This window comes from Pseudopodoces humilis, chromosome 33 (genome assembly GCF_049639895.1).
Source record: "Pseudopodoces humilis isolate 2021_Gansu_Grassland_sample_001 chromosome 33, ASM4963989v1, whole genome shotgun sequence".
NCBI lineage: Eukaryota > Metazoa > Chordata > Aves > Passeriformes > Paridae > Pseudopodoces > Pseudopodoces humilis.
Window position 1 is genome coordinate 331,808 of NC_142232.1, and position 21,240 is coordinate 353,047.

A 21,240-nucleotide genomic window follows, 5' to 3' on the forward strand; every position below is an offset into this window, starting at 1 on the left:
TCTCTCTTAGCTATAAATGACTGTAGATGAAGATCTACAGAGAATTGAGAAATCCATATCCTTTCTAGAAAAATCAGTCTCCTCACTCTCTGAAGTTGTTTTACAGAACAGGCGAGGTCTCGACCTTCTATTCATGCAGCAAGGAGGCCTCTGCATCGCCCTGAAAGAAGAGTGCTGCTTCTACACAGACCACACCGGAGTAGTGAGAGACACCATGGCAGAGCTACGAGACAGGCTGTCTCAACGGAAGGCAGAGAAAGAAGCTCAGCAAAACTGGTTCCAATCCTAGTTCAGTCAAGCTCCGTGGCTAGCCACCCTGGTGTCTACCCTGATTAGACCAGTTGTGATGATTTTACTTGTGCTGATCTTTGGACCATGTATTTTAAATAAGCTTGTGTCCTTTGTTAAGAACCGATTAGAAAAAGTTAACATTCTGTTTATAGAAAGGCAACAGATGCTTTAAAATATACTTAGTTATTACATGTGTTTTATATTTACCAATGAAAATCGTAGTAGTATCTATTTTATAAGCTTTTAGCTTTTTAGTTAAGTATAATGTATCCTATATTTTACTTAATTTTATATTATCCATTTTTAAAATTTTTATATTTTAGCAAATTAATTATTCATAAAGAGAGGGGAATATGTTCTAGTTTAAGGCCTGGTGGAGCGGAAGATACCAGGATGTAACGGAAAGTCAGCAGACCCCCCTCTCTGTTAGGATAGCAAGGCCCCTTGCAATTAGCCAATATCACCCAAGTGTGATGTAAGCAGATGGGAGTAACACAGTGACCCTAAGCTATAAAATGTTGAATTTCCCTGTAATAAATCGCCATATTCACCATCCATCACATTGATGCTGTGGGATGTGGACCGTGCGGCTGAGGATAGCCGCCCGTGCTGACTCTAGCCAGGGTGCCTGCCTTGCTTAAAAACCCACAACCATGTCATCTCACCCTTGGCCAGTACAGGAGGTAAGGTCACCATGCCAATAACAGCCTCATTGTTACTGTTCCTCTTTCACAGGTTAACTTCCCATCAATTGATCAATCCATTGTTCCTCTTAAGGGTCAAATTCCCTGCAGTTAACCCATAAGGTTTCCTTCAAAGTCTGTTCTTCGTCATCCTGTTGACGTGCACAACAGAGGACCAAATACGGCAGGGCCTTAGACACAACTTTGGTCCCTGACACACACAGGCTCCTTGTCCCACCACTGGCCTTCAGTAACACCTTTAACTCCACAATGCTGTGGAACTGGACCTTCAGCACAGGGACCTTTCCAGCCTGATCTGTGCTCCTTCCTCTGCGTCTCTGCACAAAACACGGTGCAGGAGAGAACGGCAGGAGGGGCCTGTGTGTCACAGCGTTCCGGATTTGTGACCCTTCAGCTCCAGACAGATGCAGGTTAAGTGAAAAAGGCAAACTGTTTATTAACAGGGATGAACTGGAAAGGGAAAGAAGGGGATGGGCACAGTCTGAGGGCTGGAGGGAGCTATTTACAGGCTGGGAGAGGGCTGAAGCCCCGTGAGAATCCCACAGGCTCAGCTGTGCCAGTTGTCAGCTGTGCCTGGATCTCCAGTGGCACTGGGAGGTGGTGTCCTCTTCCCTGTCTCCTGCTGCTGTTTTTGGGACACTTGTTCACTGGCAAACAGCTTGGATATTCTGGTTGCTGTGGGATGGAGTGGTGTCTTTCCTTGGGGCTTCAGTGGCTGGAAGAGAGAGGAGGAGAGGCACAGTCAGGGCATGCATCTGCAGGGATCCTAGGAGACATTCCTCCCAAGGACATTGCACCTGGCTCTTGCAATGGCCACAAGAGAGGACCAGACAACAGGATCAGCCAGAAGGTGCTGGCCACAACTCCCACCCATGTCCCTGAAATCTCTCAGCTCTCTGCCCACACCGCCCTCACCCAGACAGGGAACGAAGCACTCTGCAGCTGGGCCAGGGATTGCAGCTCCCTGCCCAGGCATTGCAAGTGCCCCCCGCCAGCCCCCAGTGCCAGCCCGCTGCTCTCACTCACCCTCACTGAGGGTCTGCAGCTCTTCCTTGTGCGCCCTTGTTCATGAACATCCCGACCGTCCCTGGGAACACAGAGCCTGTCAGGGCCCCGGCGGCACAGCTCCCTGCCAGCGGCGCTGCCAGCCCTGTGGCCACACGGCCTCCCGCCCCGGCAGGGCTCAGCCCGGGCCCTTGCCGCATCCTGACTCAGCCCAAGGGCCCGGCTGCCAGAGGCCGGCAGCAGCAGCCCCGAGGGCAGCCGGGGCTCCAGGGCGCCGGGCCCGGGTGCCGCTGCCGGGGCAGCAGCCGGGGCTGGGGCCGAGCTGCGGCGGGGCGGGGAGGCAGCCCGGGCTCGTGGCTCACCGATGAAGCTGACGGCCGCCTCTCGCAGGGACTCCTGTGGGCTGTCCAGATATGGCAGCGCCCGGCTCAGGTGCTCGGCCGCTCGGCTCTCGTCCTGTGCCAGCTGCAGAGAGCGGCAGGAGGGAAGGGTTGGCGCGGGCTCTGCCCCTCGGCCGGGCGCTGCCTGCGGCCAGCCCCGGCCTCCCGTTCCCTTCCCAGCCCTGAGGCCCGGCCCGCAGCCCCACTGGGCTGGGGCTCCATCGGCACCCGGCTCGGGGCCACAGGAGCCTGGAGAGGAACCCGTGCGGCCCAGGGAAGGGAGCAGCGTGTGGGGCACAGGCTGGCTCCTCTGGGTGCAGCACTGGGCCACAGCTGCCAGCCCCACACACTGAGCACAGGGGACAGGGAGCTTCTCCAGGCTGAGGCTGGGGTTTCCAGGCCATCCTTTACCACACATTCGGCGATCTTCGACTGATCCTCTGTTTGCAGCACACACAGGAGCTCTGTGTTCTTTAAGAACCTGGCAGCACAGTGCAGGGTTTCCCGAGAGGCCTGGAGAGATGCAGAGATGCCATTGCTGCCCAGGGCACAGGAGTTGCATCCCTGTGCCAAGGCCAGGAGGAAGCTGCAGCCTGGGAGGCAGCAGGGCAGGAAGCAGCCGAGCCCCCTCCCAGAGATCCACCAGCATCACACAAAACCTCACATCAGCCACGCGCAGGTTCTCATTGTGGCAGTGCAAAATGAGTGGGAGCAGGCTCTGCTTCACAATTCTCTCCATTGCCTTTTTTCCCTCTTCCACTACCAGGTTCATGGCCTTGCAGAAGAGGTGAATGGAGAGCACCTGCACGTGGCTTTTGTCCTGGAGGAAAGAAGGAGGAAAAGATCTCAGCACCAACTTCTCCAGCCCACCTGGGCAAAGGCCTGAAAATCCACAGGGCCAAAGTTTGTGTGGGCAGTAGCCAGTGCCCGTGGCAGGGGCACAGAGCCTTACATGGTCAAAGAGAATCACAAGTGGCTCAGCAAGCTTGGGGGCAGCCGTCCTTGATAAACGAAGATGTTTTCTCTTGAGCATATTCGTGAACACAGACAGAGACATGCTGACCACTTCTCCGTCTGTGTCACTCAGCAGCTGCAGGAAGCTTCGACACAGGCTGCGTATTGGTCTGGCCTGTGTGGAACACAAGGCTGTGCTGGGAAGCCCTGAACGGCTGCAGCGCCAAGACCGCCCTGGCACTGCAACCCCACCCTGCTGCTGCTGGGCCCAGAGGCCAAAGGCCTGTCCCAAAGCACTCAGGCAGGTGAGGCAGGAGAGCTGGGAGCAGCTGCCTCAGCTCCTGAAGCCCAGCCAGCCCAAGGGGCTGCTTTGCCCAGCACAGCTTCAGCCGCTGCCCCATTCTCACCATCGAGGGTTCCTTGCTGAGCACCACGAGGCCTCTGAGCGCCAGGCGACGCCTCTGCCTGCACTCGCTCTGCAGCTGCCTTGATGCGATCTCAAGGACACAGTACCCACAGTCACTCAAGTTCAGGCAATCCAGGACCTGAAAGGCACAGGGCAGTGACAGGGGAGCCGGCTGGCAGGAGCCTGGAACTGCACAGGGCTGGGCCCAGGCAGCAGCACAGGGCGCGGGCACCGTCCCAGGCAGCTGTGGCTATGCAAGGGGACAGGGCTGGCAGGCAGCTCAGCGAGGTAGTGCTGGCCATCGGGCTCACCTCCACAAGGAATGCCAGGGAGGACAGGTCCCAACGTGCCTCCTCCCTGATGAGCCTCCGGACAAATTGGTGTGCCACATGGCAACACAAGGGCGTCAAGTCACGGCGCATCACCCTGGATGGGGGGAAATGGCACCAAGACACTGAGGTGGGGGGTGGGGGGGGCAAACCTCTCCCAGGAATGACTCACAGAGATCTGGCCTTTCCCCAGCATCCCTGGAGGGACTGTGGGTGCTTTGGGACCATGGGGCTCCTTCTGGGCACCCTCCTCTCAGACTTCTCCAGTCTGCTCGGCCATCCCTCAATGGCAAAGCCCTCTGGCCAGGACCACAGGGACTGTGGTAGGGCACCCTGGGCACAGGGCACACATTTCAGAGGCAGTGGCGAGAAGGGGTCTCACCTGGCCAACAGACCCACGGCATAGTGCTGGGTGTCGGCACGGAGCAGCGTTTCCCAGCCACACTTGCGCTCCATGGCCATCAACTCATTGTCATAGTGCAGAAAGCAGAGCAGAGCCTTCATGGCCTGCACTGCAAACCTGTGTGCAGAGCAAAGGCCAGGTCACACTGGGTGCATTGGTGTCAGCCACAAGGGCATGGGAAGGACAGGAGGACTGGCACCTGTTGGGTTTTTTGGGAAGGTGGTGTTCCTGCTGGCATGCTCTCCAGAAGTTATCAACTTCTGCTGGCATCAGCTGTGTGGTGGTGAAAACGTGCAACAGCAGAGCCGCAAAGAGAGAGTCGGAATAATGCATCATCGCCTCATGGCTCTGAGGCACTTGCATAATCACCCAGAGCACCAGAGTTGCCTGCAAAAGAAGCACACCAAGACAGCGCTCAGTGCCGAGGCATCCATGGGGCACGGCCCGAGGGGAGATGCAGGGGGAACAGCGGGCCCGGTGCCCCCTGAGCCTGCCCCTAGCCCAGGTTTCAGCCCAGCCTGAGGCAAGGAGAGGATGAAGAGCTGCTGGAGAAGCGACCTAGGGGACAGTCAAGGCCAGTTCCACAAACTCACAGCCAGAGCAAAAACGTCCTTGTTGTCCTCATCAGAGGTGCAGAGGCTGCAAAGGGGCCAGTTCTCCATCACATGGAGCAGAGTTGGCAGCACCTTCTCCATTGCTGGTCCTGATGAGGCTATGGTTTGCCACATCACTGCAGCAGCTCTGTGGGATCAGAGCTCTGTGTCAGGGGTGTCTGAGTCACAGAGCCATGCCCTGTGTAGCTGTGGGGTCCCAGGTGACAAAGCCCCAGTGCCCTGAGGGGCAGGGAGGGAGCATTGGCAGCAGCCTCAGGAAACAGAGGGGCCCGAGGCTCCTGGACCTCTCTGCCTGTTGGGCAGAGCCCATTGGACAGGCTGTGCAGGGCAATGGGCCCTAAAGGCCGGTGAGCCCTGAGCTCTCAAGGCACGTGGGCCCCATACCTGTCACACGATGGGGCACAGCGCAGGAGGGTCAGCACCACATCGTCCGGGTGTTCTTCAGCCAGCCTCACGATGTTAGTGGCCAGCCTGGCATCCACCGTAATGGAGCACATAAGATGCTGGTGAATGCTCCGTACAATAGCTGGCACCTAGAGTAGGAATGGGGAAGACTTGGAGCGCTGTCCAAGGCAGCAACTTCCCCAGCTTCTCCCAAGAAGTGCTTCCCTTCCCGCCACACTGTGCTGGCCTCAAAAGCTGAGGGGGCCCTGTGGATGTGGCTTGAAGGGGCACACGATCGTGGCAGACCTCCAGTTCTGGCCCCTGGCTGGCTACCTGCTGGTCAGAAGGAACACCCCCCTTTCAAAAACATCCATATTAGGTGCATGACTCATGGTGGGAGGGGGCGTAGTGTCAGTATTTGTGATGCCCTGAGTCTCTCTGGTGTTTGGAATGGCCATGTCCTCAGTCAGTGCCACATCAGAGTTTGCCCTGTCATCACTCACCGCAGCATCAGAGTCTTGTGAGGGCGCAGCTGAATCTGGGCTGACATCAGGCTCTGCCTGGAGCTCGGTCAGCCCGGAGTCAGGCTCAGCTGTGCCCTCAGTTCCCATGGGGCTGATCTTTCTGCGCCGAATTGGCAGGAACTGGCGGAACCTCTGTGCAGAATGAACAAAGGACAGGGAAGAGAGGCATGTTCCAAGGAGTGCTCCATGTGCAGAGCTGGGCTGAGCAGTGCCAGCAGGCCCAGCCCAGGTGGGGATGGCTGCAGGTACCTTCAGCATTTTGTGAAAGCGGCCATGGGCGGGTTCCTGCTCTTGTGTCCCGTCCATGGCTGCATCTGTCAAAGAGCAGCCAGAGCTGAGGGGCTGCGGGAGAGGCCGGAGAACACAGCCCAGCCCTGCACTCCCCAGGCAGGGACAGCCCTGGGGTGGCTCAGGGGATGGAGCACAGTCACTGCCAGGGGTCAGACCCAGCCCATATTCCGTCCTGCCCTTGGGAATGTCCACATGGGATGGGATGGGATGGGATGGGATGGGATGGGATGGGATGGGATGGGATGGGATGGGATGGGATGGGATGGGATGGGATGGGATGGGATGGGATGGGATGGGATGGGATGGTGCGGGGCCCAGCTGGCTGCAGCTTCAGCCCTGTGGCCCAGCTCTGCCACTCACCATCCTGCCCTTGCTGGAACTGCTCCGGCTCTTCAGGGTGTTCTGCTGGGGCAGCTCCAGGGTCTGTGTTCCTGTTCCGTCGGAACACTCTGAATAGCCTGAAGAATCTGCCTGCCATGACAAAATCGGGCCTTGGGAGCACCTTCTAAAGAGATGTCAACGGAAAGCTCCGGCTCACCAAGACCCACAGTCTGCTCACAACGTGAGCTGTAGGAGTTACGCCTCAGAAAAGCTCCGGGTCAGGCACTAACGAGTGGGCTGTGTGGGGGCTCCTCACAGCACCGCTCTGGCGCGTCCTGTCCCGTCGCATGCACCAGGCACTCTGGTGTGGTCTTGTCACCGCCAGCTCTTGTCCATTCCACCGTTCCATTCCACGGTTACCAGGCTGCGCCGTGTCACTAACGGCCCTTGCACGCCCTGCCACCTTCCTGGTTCCGCCCCCATCCCCCCCAAAGTGGCCCAGGTTGGAAGGAATCCCTTGCCCAAAGTGTCTAAGACAGCCTGACAGGATCTTTAGGAACACCTCATACCATCAGCAAACGCTGCCCTGCTCTGCAGGCTCAGGGCAGCAGAAGGAGCCCCCAGGGCTGCCGACGCAGCCGCAGCAGGAAGGGCACGGGGCCTTGCACAGAATCTGTACAGGGGCCTGGCAGCACTGAAATCAGCAAGTGTGGCAGAGTCCCCACCGAGGCAAACCTGCCACCCCAGCCGAGCCCTGGCAGTGCTGGTGCCCTTCTCCTGCCCCAGAGACCTGTGCCCCTGGGGGGTTTCTGTGCCAGAGGGCCAAAGCCAAAGCCCCGTGCATTGGGGGCTGGGCTCCTTCCTTCGGGGTCTTGGCAGGAGCTCCTGGAGCTATTGATGGCCACTCCTGCTATCTGTCAGATGATGTTGCTCCTTCCTGGAATGATGTTTTTCATGGAAGGGGTTTGCAGGAGCACAAAAACACCATCAGCTGCTGAGTTTCCCGGGATGGCTAGATTGTACAGAGGCACTGTCCTGTTTCAGTGGGATCTTCTGTGTCTTTTTCTGGGACAAACATTAGCCCAGTCTCTGATGTTCAAGGCTCCAGTTGCTGTGTGTCTGTCTGTGTTACAGCTGATGCAAGGCAAACATTTCCTCCAGAGACAGAGTCCTGCTTGAACAGTCAAAGAGCTACATCTATTTTTACATTAGTAATTTTAATTTTTTTTAAGTTTTCCAGAGCCTGATGACTGTTTTCAAGGTTTTCTCTCTATCCCCAGTGCACATTCTCCAGAAATTGTGCTTTCACATCCTTTTGCATTTATTAAAGTTACCTGCAATGACCAGTCAATCAAAGCCCTGGGAAAACTTCAACTTCAAGGTGAAACCGGGCAAAATATTTATCTCCCACATCTGAAGCCATGAATTGCCAAGTACTGTCCTCAGTACACCTGCAGGTGTGCTGATGCCATTTCAAAGTGGTTGCCAATGAAAACAAATTTTAATATTTTTGTAGTTTCCACATTGGAATTAAAATCCTTGACTAGAAAAATCACGTGTCAAAATTTTTAGCACTCTTACAAACCAAAGCTGTCATTTTCGCCTTGCATTTTAGAGTCTCTGAACAGTCACAGAAGGTTTTAGTTCTAGACAGTACAGAAAAAGTCCTTGGTGTTCAGCTATACTTTTATATCAGCATATACTCCTGATGATTATTTTAGGCAGGAGCAGCAAACTCAAGAATGAGCCAAACAGGCTGTTCCTGTGTTCTCATGTCCTGAGTCTCTCTCTCTCTGTGTCACGATGGTGCCAAGGCCGCTGCCTTGGGACACCTGAATGTGGAAGGCGAGCCCGCCCTCAGGCACGGCCATCCAAGTCAGTCACGGGCACAGGCTGCAGCTGAAGCTGCCAAGCGTTGCTGTGAGGCTGGCAAGTCAAGAGAAAGCCATTGTGGCCAATTCTGCTGAAGCCTTTTGCCAAACCAAGACAGCTGTGCCCACAGCCTCCCCCTGTTTGGCAGCCGGCTGCTGCGGACGCCTCAGTGTGCAGGTGCCGACGTTCGGGGTGCTGCTGTTCCTGTGCCCACTCTGCTGCTGTTTCTGTGGGCTCCAGAGCCGCTTGGGCAGCAGCGACTGGGCAGCCCTGCTGGAGGAGACATCGCCGCCCTCCCCATGGTGGCAGCAGCTCAGCGGGCCCCGAGCTCTGTGTCAGGGGGGCCTCGGTCACAGCAGCGTGGCCTGGGCAGCCGCGAGGGCCCGGCCTGGCCGCCAGCCCTGCCTCTGCCCACTGCCCCTTATCGCAGGCACCCAGTGGCCATGGCCTGGCAGCACCCCCTGCCCTCCATGTCCCCAGCCGGCCCAGCCTGGGCACACCTCAGGCTGTCCCCACCCTCCTGGAGGGGTGGTGTCCCAGCCTCGAGGGCTTCTGCTGCAGGCCTGGGAGACATTTTGGGGAAGCGCCAGAACAGTCACAGAGCTACATCTATTTTTACATTATATTAGTAATTTTAATTACTAAAACAGCTGGGTGTCAGGAACCAGGCGGCTGCCCAGGGGCTGCTTATGGCCTCTGACACCCAGTTCCTCAGGTCTTCCCACCACCCCGGCCCCTCAGGGGCCTCCTGTCCCCTCGGAGCCTCCTTCCACCCGCTCCCTCACACATCTCCCTTGTGCCTTCCCACTGCCTTGTCCCGTCAGGGCCTCCACAGCCCCTCATCCCTTCATGGCCTCCCAGCACCCTGTTCCCTCAGGGTCTCCCCCAGCGTGGCCCGGCAGCAGCGCCGCAGCCCCACAGGAGCTCCAGAGGAGCTGGATCAAGAGGCACCTGGGAGCCCTCAGCAACCCAGCCAGCACCACACGGGCACGAGGACACAGAATGCACTTCCTGGCTGGGACAGGAGTTGTGCCTTCAGCAAAACCACCAAAGGCCAAGGGGCTTCTGGCCATTTTCCCTTCACCACTGCACACCCCAGCAGGTTGCTGAGCACAAGCACCCTTTTCCCTCTCTTCCCCGATATCCTGCGGACCTTGGGCAGCAAAAGAAAGCTCCTGGGAGTCTGTGTATTTATAACATATCCTATATTTACATACTAAACAAAAACAAAAATTAGGAAAGAACAATTTTGAAGAAAAATAAAATCCTGGCTGGCTCAGGTGGCCCCAGCAGACAGAGCCTCCCAGATCAGCTCTCAGCAGAGCTCCAGCAGCGCATCCAGTCAAGGCCTGAGAGATGAGACCGTGTTCTGTATGCCACGTGGAGCTGATCTTGCAGGTTTCCAAAGATGGAATATTGAGTTCTCTCTACTGCCTGGAGGACACAAAGTTTTTGAATTGCCAGGCTTCTGATGGCGGGCTGATGTTATGTGCCATGTCTTCAAGGGCTGGAAGAGAGGAACAGAGCTGTTAGCGTTCAGGAACACACATAGTCACGGAATGATTATATGAAGGTTCTTTATTGAAGAGCTCTGGGTGTCAGGGGTACACATACCCAAATCTGACCCATCCTGGTTTTGAGCTGAACATGTTTTATACTCTATTGTTATATAACTTACATATGAATTATTAAACTTCCATTGTTCTATTGCATGCATTGTTTTTACCCAGGCATGGATTTTTCCTGATTCTCCCCAGCCCCCCTAACATTGCTCCTCATGTTCTTTAAACAATAATTATAGCTAATCACATCTAACAATTGTATCATTTATCATCTAGTGACTACACAGGTGCAGTTTCACCTGATCTTTAGCAAGTACAAGGCCTAACATTTCCCAGGGCCTACTTTTCCCAGGGCTTTCCAAACCTACCTTTCTTTCTAAGTCCCCGAATCTTCTAAGGTTTTAAGACCTTTTACTATCATTCCCCGCTTTGAAAGCATTTTCACTTCACCATAAGTGCAAATGTTTTTACTTCATACAGTCCTTTGTTTCTGAGTTTATACTTGATGTTCTTCGAATCCTTGATTGATGTAAGTGTTGTCCTGGATGTTGTCACGAACTGGAGAACCAGAAGATGGTGGGTGTGGATCTCACATCAGTGCCTTTATTATTTTCTGGTTCCGGGACATTTTCTTCCGTATTTCTCCCTTGAAGATGCTGTCAACTAACCAAATTGCTAAGAATACAATTAGTAAGATTATCACATTCTCAATGAGATTTAATCCATGAATTCACATTCTACCCTAACCCTTTGAAGATTTTGCCTAACCAACTTGTAGACAAATCCTTTTGCTCTTCCTGTGCTTTGTGCTCTATTTGTTGCAATTGATTGATGTCATATTCTACATCTTCAGTTACATTTGGGATGTGGACACAGCAATGATCAATCCATCCATTTAAAAAAACTCACACACTCCATGCTCTTCCAGGAGTAGTAAATTGTCATTGTACGTTTAGTTCTTTAAATCTTTCCTGGGTGACTCTTGCTAGTCTATCTACCTGACCTGTAAGTTTGTACAACATTTCTCTCTTCTGATAATTTGCTATAGGACCAAGCAAAGACTCTAGGGCCCACCCAAATTTCACTCTACTAGAGGGCTCTTGCTAAGTGTCATCTTGATTCTATTCCTATCCTAATCTTCCCTAGCTATGCCTGTGTCTAGCCACTGAGTTGATTTTGCCATTGTTAGCATCCGTACCGAGATTTAATTTTGCTTTAGCAATTTTACCAGTGCCTCTGCACCCCAATGACATTTGTTATGTTTAATTTGTAGAACTTCTCTCATTATCAAGGGGGTTAACACTATTTGTCTTTGTGCAGTTACATATCACTCTTCTGAATCCTTTTGTGCATTTAGCAAATGTCCCAATTTCTCATCTTCTATTGAATATTTTGGCTTTGGAGGCAAATTAAATTGAGATACATTAGTCTTTAAACGTATCAATGCCATTGTTGTTTGCACTTCTCGAGCAGCTTGTCGGGCTGTCCAGTCTGCTTTCCGATTTCCCTCACAAATTTTGGAGTTTCTTGATTGGTGTGCTTTACAGGGTATAATTGCTACTTCTTCAGGTTTTGTACTGCTTTTATCAATTGCAAAATTGCATCTTGATGTTTAATGTGCATACCTTGAGAAGACAGCAGTCTTCTTTCTTTCTACAGTGCTCCATGTACATGTACTACTCCAAAAGCATACTTTGGGTCAGTCCATATATTAACCCTTTTCCCTTTACTCAATTTTAGTGTTCTGGTTAAAGCAACCAGTTCTGCCCTCCGGGCAGATGTATTTGGTGATAATGCTTTTGCCTCCACTACTGTATTGACTGTTGTTACCGCATATCCAGCGTATCTGGACCCGTTCTCCACAAAGCTGCTTCCATCCGTGAATAGTTCCCGCTCTGGTTGCTCCAGTGGGATGTCTTTCAGGTCTTCTCTTGCTGAATAGGTGTACTCTATTACCTCTACACAGTTGTGCTCTAATGGGCCTTCTTCAGTTGTGGTACCTAGGAACAAAGCTGGATTCAAAAGGTTAGTTGTCTTTAGTGTGACATCATCCTGCTCAGTCAGGATTACCTGGAATTTCATCATCTTGCTTGGAGATAGCCAATGGCCCCCTTTTGTTCTAAAACAGTGGTCACCATGTGTGGCACATAGACATCTATGTGTCTACCCATCGTGAGTTTCCTGGCTTCTTGGATCAGCATCACGGTGGCTGCAACTGCCCGCAGGCATGAAGGCCATCTGGCACTCACGTTGTCAAGTTGTTTGGAAAAGCAGCCTACCAGCCTTTTCCAGCTTCCCAAAGGTTGGGTCAGCCCTCTCAGTGCTAGGTGTGATCTTTCATGCACAAACAGGTGAAAATCATTGGATAAAGCAGTCAATCCTAATGCCAGAGCAGTTTTCAATGCCTCCTTCAGTTTGAGGAAGGCCTCCTTCTGTGGTTTGCCCCTGGTAAACGGCTGCATCTTCTGGGTTTCACACAGGGGTTTTGCAATTAGTCCATAGTCCATGATCCACGGCACCACTCTGTCATCCCAAGGAAAACTCACAGCTCATGCAGGTTCTGGGGTTCTGGAATAGCACAAATAGCTTGAATATGGTTAGTACCCAGCTTTTTCACATCCCAGGTAAATCACAGTCTGCTGGGCAATTTGTGCCTTTTCTTTAGACACTTTATATCCTCCCATTCCCAGCTGACTTAAAATTTCAATTGTTACCCTTATGCAGGTTGTTTTCTCTTCTGTAGTTGTCAGTATATCATCAACATACTGTAACAGCAGGTATTGCTCTCTCGGTACTTGCCCGTTCTCGGTCCAAATCTCCAGCTCCTTCGCCAGCTGGCTTCCAAATAGGGTTGGACTGTTCTTGTATCCTTGTGGGAGTCGTGTCCAGGTGAGCTGGGTTTTCCTTCCACTGTCTGGATTTTCCTACTCAAAGGCAGTTTCCTACTTTCTTTGTCAAGGGGTGTGCAGAAAAAGGCTTCTTTTAAATCAATTACAGTAAACCATTTCTATTTCTCTTTTACGGATGTCAATAATGTGTAAGGATTAGCTACCACTGGGTAAATATCTTTAGTTATTCCATTTATTGCTCTCAAATCCTGTACTAGTCTGTATTGGCCAACACAGAAATTTGGGCTCAAGTGTTAACTTCAGAAGTAATAGGTGCACGTTTAGGACCCACTATTGTTATAATCAGTATGTCTCCAGTTTTGTTATTTCTAGTGAGCATTTTAAATATAACCAACCCCTGCCTCTCTGCTCACCCCTGAGAGGCAGAGTTACCAGTTTCCCTGATTCTAAAGCTGTTTGGGCTCCACTCCCAGAAACTGAGAAGGAGACTGCTTTGGCTCACAGCCCAGAGCCTGTGGAGGTGTGCTGGGTTATACAATGGGGCATTGGATACAATGAACCTGGGACAGTGCCAGTTAGAAACTATTCAGCTTTTAAGTGATAAGCCATCCTTTATGTTTCTGGAGACCCCTTTCTTTATCTCTAGTGACCACCAATACTAGCAGTTAGAGATTTGTTTTCTCTTTTCTGGGTTTTCATTAAGAGAACCAATGTATCTAACAGCCTTTGCTTTCTCTGATTTTTCTTCTGGGATTTTTACAGGTCCATAATTTCTACTGTAATTGATTAGTTCTTTTGCAACTTTGCTCCGTGTCCAAATTTTATGGTTCCTAGCAGGAGAACGCAATTGTGAACCTGTCGGCTGAGAGGGGGTGGTGAAGGGAGTAAACCCAGGACCAGTGGAACCAGGTTGAGCAGTCGGGTTCCCAAGAAATCTGTCTAGTCTATCCACAGGGGTTATAGCTGCTATGGTTTTGGAGGAAAATTGCTGTAGGTTTAAGTGATTCTGGAAGGCCTTGAATGAAAGGGGTCATAATTTCAGTTTTCACAGGTAACAACATTGGTGATTCATAGCCAGCAATTAATTTTCTTTTGTGTATCATTTGCAAGCAGGCAGCTTTGTGAATGTTTTCAGTAGTTGGCTTGGGGTACTCACTATAGCTATAGGGTCCCCCCTTTCCAAGGGGTTAAGCCCCTCTGCCCAATAAGCTGTGTGCTGAGTTAGGGACCATGGGTTACGTCTGTCTCCTGCTGTTAAGAAGACTTCATGTCCCCAGTGCCCACTGGATTCCCGTTCTCTCAACCGAATTTGATCACCTCCAGTGAGAGACACAGGGAATACGTATTCTGTCTCTGACTCATGAGGGAGGCGCCCATTCTCCCCATTTTTTCTTTTTTTTTTTCTTTTATCTTTTTTTTTTCTTTTTTCTATTTTTAGTGTTTATGTGCAGATCAAGATTTTTATCATTGATATAATTATATTCTGTTTTAATTAGAGGTTTCAAACTAGGACAGCAGTGTTCCCCACAATTTTATCCAAGTTAGCTCTTTTTGAGGGTAAATTTGATTAATGAGAGGGGTTTCCCTCTCTTGTTTCTTTTAACAAGTCAGCATTTTTTGAATTTTTTTATGGAGGGCTGCTCGCAACAGATTGATCTTACTTCTTTCTTCATCCAATTGTTTTTGCAAAGTTTTAACTAGGTTTTGGAGGGAGTCTATTGTAGTTTTTTCCTCCCTTCTTTACTTACAGCGAGTTTCTATAGCTGCTGTAAGACAAGCTCCCAAAACTGAGCAGAGTATAGTTTTATTTTTGCCCAGTTTAAATTTTGTTTCATGTTGTAAAGAACATACTCTGTCAATCACATTTTCCAAATTAAACCAATTATTAAGCACCAACTTTTCCCTCTTGGAGAAGGTCTGACATTGTGTTTTGCTAACAGAGCATAACATGCATAAAATGCAGCTTTAACTCCTGCACTGCTGTTTTCAGTCATTTTACAAAGGGAAAAACCACTACAGGGAGGTATAAAACTTAAATTATACACACACACACAACTTTTTGCTTCCCTGTATGGGTGAAAAGACCAAATCTGCTTGGGAGGCACTCCTTCAGTTTAAAATTCTGGTTGCCTTTCTGCTACACCAAGCAGTCAAAATTCATACACACAACAAGAACAAAAACATTCCCGCCCTTTTGCACTAAGGGATCTTTTGTGAAATTCTGCAGACAGAGCCCTCAAGTGAGTGTGGGGTGCTTTTCACCTCGGCGTGTGCAGTTTGTGGGAAATCCGAGTCGCCCCCCTTGCTTTCGAGACACCGCTCACTCTTTTGGGAGTGTCGGGCTGGGTGCGGCTGGAGCGAGACGTCCTTCCCCTAATACAGACGGCACAACAAACCTGCAGCCCCTTCTGTCTGTCAGAAATCCTGTCCGTGACTCCAGTTTAAATGTCACGATTCAATAACGTGAGTGGGACTCGTGAGAGGTTTGTTTGATCTCAGAGTGCAAAAAGGACACAAAGGGATTTCAGTTTAAATCATGACAACAATAATGTACCTTTATTTTAGTGCCAACAACAAGGGTTATGTGATAGAGGGGAGAGAGAGAGAGAGAGAGAAAACAAAGAGAGAGAGAAAACAAAGAGAGAGAGAGAAGAGGGGGTTATAGCTACCAATGGACGTGACAGGGTCGCTGGGGTCTTTTTCTGTGGGAGATCTCGCCGAAATGAACTTAGTCTTATGTAATTCTTCCCCAAAGTGACCTTGTTTCCAATGTGCTAATAAGCACCCCAAAGGAGAAGTACCCGGGATGGGAGCATAGCAGCCCAAAACCCTGCTCCATGTTACAACTACAATACACCAAATGCCGAACCTGCGACGCTTTCGCAGTCGTCTGACAGACGGTGCCTGGGCAATACCGACAGGAATTCCTTTAGCCCAACCACGCGCGGCTTTCGCTGTGTCTAACTGGCAGGCACCCAAACCAAAGTAAAGCACCTTACCTTTCTCTCCCGGGGACGTTGTGAGCAGTGGAGACGGTCACAGCCGGATGGGCTCCCCGAGAATCCCTCGGTGCCGGCTGGAGAGTGATCGGGTCGTGAGCTCGCTCAGCAGCACTCACAGGGTCCCATCTGGGTCACCAAAATGTTAGAGCTCAGGAACACACATAATCACAGATTGATTATATGAAGGTGCTTGATTGAAGAGCTCTGGGTGTCAGGGGTACACAAACCCAAATCTGACCCGATTTGGTTTTGAGTTGAATATGTTTTATACTCAATCGTTATACAATTTACATATTAATTATTAAACATACATTGTTCTATTGCATGCATTGTTTTAACCCAAGCATGGATTTCTCGTGATCCCCTCCAACCCCCTAACATTGTTCCTTATGTTCTTTAAACAATAATTATAGCTAATCACATCTAACAATTGTATCATTTATCATCTACTGACTACACAGGTGCAGTTTGACCTGATCTTTAGCAAGCACAAGGCCTAACATTTATCAGGGCCTACTTTTCCTGGAGATTTCCAAACCTAACTTTCATTCTAAGTCTCCAATTCTAAGATTTTAGAACTATCAAAATTTTCATTTAGAACTATCAAAACTATCAATATTTTACTATCAAAACCATTCCCCTTTGTTGCAACAGAGCCTGTGAGGAACCTGAGTCTGGAAAGTAACAGTTCATTTCTTTCTTTTTTATCCCTTGGGCAGCACCCATTTTTGTCATCAGCCAAGCCTCTCTCCAGCCTGACCCCTCTGATCACTGCAGCAAAGCAACTGAGGGAGCAGCGGAGGAGATGAAACACTTCAGGACAGCCTTTTGTTACAGTAGTTAGGACAAGTAGTTAGTAATGTTAGTTAGCACTGTGAGTTAGTTAGGGTAGTTAGGACAGCCTGTTTGTTCTGGCAGTTATTTGAATAAAATCTCTGTTAAACCTCCAGTCCCTTGAGGTGTCCTGTCCTTCTCCCGCTGTGACTCAGCTGCCCGGAGCACTGCGAGGGGAGAGCGGGCCCAGCCTCGCCCAGAGCTGAGCCCCAGCAGAGCCTGGCAGAGCCCAGAGCAGCCTCGGCATCTGCAGAGTCAGCCTGGAAGGAGGCGCTTGGAGCCTTCTGGGCTGCAGCCGGCTCTTGCTTACAAACTGTGTGCGCTGGAAAATGCCTCTGGTTCTGCGGGAGGGCAGAAGGGGCCCGGGGAAGGCCCAAGTGCTCCATGCAAGGGAAAAACCTGCCCTGTGTTTGTGATAAATAACTATGTTGTTGTTGTTGACCTTCACTATTATGTGTTGGCTTTTCCAAATTATTATAATCACAACGATTTTGATATAGCACAGTTTGTAATCATTTTTACCTGCTTTTGATATAGTAGTGTTATAAATGACTTTCAAATTTCCAAACAATCAAATTTAATTAATTGCTAACATAGTTTAATAAATTGGATACAAAATAATAAAAGAATACAATTTAGTAAAAAAGAGATACAATTAAGTAGATATATTCAGATATATATATGTGAATATCATTGGCCAGTGGTTACAAATGCTTAAGGCATAAGCAAAACCGATCAGGGTACGGGGGGAGCTTCTCGCCTCACCTCACATACGAAACAAAGCACTTCAAGCTAAACTTATATACTGTATGCTTATACATATTCATTAATGTTTCCCATAAGTTTCCTCCTATTTCCGATTTTTCTGACCATTTATCTTCTAAACTACAGCCTGTACCTTAATTTTGCCATGTAACATCTGCAAAGGAGTTCATCCGCTTTGTAACACTAATTCTTGATCGTTTCTAATAATAACTTTAATAACAGTTACAATTTAAGTAGCACAAATCAATTCCATTTATTACACTGGGAATGGGGAACATCTGCGCTTCCATTTCTGGGCGAACCCCCCTTCCTGGGCACAGAGACCCCCTTCAACGTTCATTTCGGGGCACTGGGAACCCTGGTACCCCCTTACCCAGCCCCAAAAACCCCTGCATCCCCTTATCAGGAACCTGGAATCCCCTGAACCCCCATTCTCAGGAATGGAAACCTCCCAGAACCCCCATTTCTGGGCACCAGGACCCCCTGAACCTCCATTTTCAGGCACCGGGACCCCTTGAACCCCAGAACATGGGAAGGGACCCCCCTGAACTCCCATTCCGCTGCACCAGGACCCCCGCGCACCCCTGTATCCAGGACTGGAACCCTCCCAAACCCTCCATCCTCACACCCTGGGACCCCCCTGCAGCTGAGCCAGGCTGTTACCCCCCTGCTTTGTAGGTTTAACCCAAAGTTATCTCCTCCCCTGCCCTGCCCATCATTGTATCCCAACCCCTTTTTCCAGCACCTTCCCTATCAATCTTGTCCACCCTGCCCCTTGTTCCCAAATGTTCCCTGTCAATCCTGCCTTATGCCAACCCCCTGCTTGGACGTCCCCTTTGGAAATCCCCTAATCCACAGCACCCCATTGATCCATGTGTCCTATTCCCCTCCCCAGGATATCCCTCACTGGTTGAAGTTTTGTATCCACCCCTGAACCCTCCCCATATATAAATTCCTGTACGCTTGTATTCTGTGTCTTTTGTCCCTGGACCCTTGGGAGATTAAACCTTTCCCTGAAACCAAACACAAAAGACCTTTCCCCCATTCTTGCCTCCACACTGTGTCTGACAGCTGTTAAGTGCTGTAGAGCATTGCTCTAAGCCACACCTCGGGTCATCCTGCTCCTGAGGTGTGTTCCAATCCCAGCCTGGAGCTGAGGAAGAGCTGACCGGCCTTGGCACCATTTCACACCCAGCTGATCCCAGTGTGTCTCCGCTCTCTCCCAGTGCCCTCCAGCGTGTCCATCTCACTGGTGCCCTTGAGCTGGAGCCAGCAGTTCCTGGTGCTGCTGGAAACCGCCCCCGGCAATGCGGGCTCAGCTCCAGCTGCCAGGTGGAGCACGTCAGCCTGGAGCACCCCCTGAGCCGGCACTGGGGCACGGCCCGGCCCCCACAGCGCCGGGGGCAGTGGGTGTCATGGAGTTACTTTACCTTTAAGAAAGTTTAAGTTGCTGGGAACTGCCTGGAGTCTTTTCTCCTGACCAATTATCGGTCATTGCTGAGAATTGACAGCAGTTTAGGCCATTGAAAAGTGGGATCAACTTGTGAACCCTACCTTAAAGTGTAAAACCAGAGCTCTCTTGGTTCTCTTTGTTTTCTGGCTGGGAAGGGCGGCAGAGCTCCAGGCTTCCCGCTCCCTGCCCAGGCCATGCGGCCGGGCGGGGACTGGGCTGGGCCCAGCGTCTCCCGGCCGGGGGATGCGGGCCCTGTGGAGGGGCTTTTCTCCGGGCTCCGGCCGGGCCGGGCCGAGCCGATCTCTGGCTCGGCTGCAGGTTTTTTTTTGCTGTGGCTGGATTTCACTGGAGACTGCTGAGTGAAGAAAGAGAGAGGCCCTGGGCCTGCAGCGGGCTGGGCACGGCGACTACACTCTCCAGAGCAGCCATGAGGAGCTTTCCATCGCAGACGGCTCCAGCTCCTGCACCGGCCGAGGCCACAGAACTACCTACAACAGCCTGGGCAAGATTTTAACTCTTTCATTTCCCAGATGAGACTTGCGGATTAATCTTTTTATCCAGACAGAGAAAAGAGAGTGATCAACATGAAAAGAGACTTTATAAACTACTAGTGACAGGAAAGAAAAGAAGCTTCAGAAAAGGTAGAGAATTAAGAAGATGCTTTAATTAAGCTGAAATATCTTTCTGTTAAAACTATGGAAATGGACAATAAGGTCTTGAAAACGCTCCTTTAATTCATGACAGTAAATAGGGAGGAATAGAGTGTTCAAAGTGTAAATTTTGAGTAAAAAGTAGAGTAATTATGGTACAGTGAAGTGCTGGAAGATTTGAAGCCTTGAGAGGCAATGAGAAAACTGTTTTCTGGTGAAGCTCACGGAAACAGATGAAGAAGACTTTTTTGCCTTTGAATAACTTATCCTTAAAAATCCCATCCCTAGACTCATGGCCCATACACACTTAAGAGTGATGTGAAAAATGGGAGGAGTGGGCTCTAATAACAGCAGCTCTGGGCAGCTAACATTAGAGCAATGGAAAACTATAACAAAAAATAGTTTTTCTTGTGAGAAACTCCATAAATTAACAGGAAGAAACTTCTGTTTCTCTATAAAGACTGGTGAAAAGACTGTAGCAAGAATTGGGACTGTTTTAACCATCAAAGTTCCAAAGTTTTTGTCTCTTTTTGTCATGTGAACAAGGGAATAGTGGGTAGACAGGGGATGAAAAGGTTTTTTCTGGAAGTTTATTCTGGTGTTCTTATTGTAGTTTGTCAATAAACTTTCTTTCTTTTTCCCTTTTAAGTTTTATGCCTGTTTTGTTCTTTTTCTAATCCATATCTCACAGCAAGAAATAAGTAATTTTCTTAGTTATTGGTTTAAAACCACGACAGTGGGGGAGGCACTGGGGGGGCCCAGAGGGGGATTGGGGTGTGCTGGGAGTGTGGATGTTAACTATGAGCAAAAGTAGGGAGCACAGTGACTGTGGAATAGCAGGCTTCATAACTTTCTCAGTCCCGCGTGAGAAAGTGGCCTGGGAAATCATGGGGAGGAATTAAAACAATCCTCAGAAATAGAAGACAGCCTTGCAGGTGCTGTTTGTCAGTTTCGTGTTTTCTTGCAAGAGAAGGTCGAGGGGTGGTGTACCCCACTGACCAATGATGGTGATGTGTTAGTTCACTGACCAATAAGAGTTTTACCTTTCTATACTTTCATGTATCGGTCTATAAAAAAAGATCTGAGGTAATAAACCTTAAGAGCTCTCCTGTTCAACTCACAAAAGAGTCTGTGTTGTTCTTCTCGCCGTTCCCAATAGAGCGACACTGGGAGTAACTGGGAGGGAGTTTGAGATAGACTGGTTTAAACTGGGAGAGGGGTTTGGGGGCCAAGAATGGCTGAGAAGGGGATTAAAGGTTATTGGGGAGGGTGGGATGGGGTTCTGGGGGTCCTGGTGGAAACTGGGAGGGAGTTTGGGGGTGCTGGGTGTCACTGGGAGGGATTTGAGTGAGCCTGGAGGGACTGGAAGGAGATTGGGGATTGGAAAGCAGGGGTTGGGATGAGGTTCATTGCACTGGGAAGAGACTGAGAGGGTTCCTGATGAGCCCTGGTGGGGCTGGGAAGGAACTGGGAGGGGGTTTGGGGCTCCTGTGGTGGTGAGGGGCAACTGGGAGGGGGCTGTGGGATCCTGATAGGGACAGGAGGGGCTTTGGTGGATCCTGGGGAGGCTGGGAAGGGACTGGGAGGAGGTTTCAGAGGTCCTGGTGGGGTGGGTGAGAGTGGAAGTGTGCTTGGAAGGGCTTGGGG

General features: G+C 50.4%; 1 protein-coding gene and 1 pseudogene across 1 annotated transcript; both read right to left on the reverse strand.

Moving 5' to 3' along the window:
* The window catches only part of LOC148182306 (uncharacterized), a 702,689-nt pseudogene that overhangs the window by 232,606 nt on the left and 448,843 nt on the right, over nt 1-21,240 (reverse strand).
* On the reverse strand, nt 1,543-12,211 carry LOC148182313 (maestro heat-like repeat-containing protein family member 7). The gene is made up of 16 exons (XM_088068911.1): nt 12,208-12,211; nt 11,871-12,040; nt 6,646-6,756; nt 6,244-6,336; nt 5,974-6,126; nt 5,471-5,619; nt 5,066-5,213; nt 4,672-4,859; nt 4,452-4,589; nt 4,052-4,166; nt 3,742-3,879; nt 3,333-3,509; nt 3,045-3,200; nt 2,792-2,893; nt 2,196-2,465; nt 1,543-1,710 (listed from the first exon to the last, which is right to left on the reverse strand). The coding sequence occupies exons 1-16, from the start codon at nt 12,209-12,211 to the stop codon at nt 1,543-1,545; spliced, it is 2,280 nt and encodes a 759-aa protein (XP_087925037.1).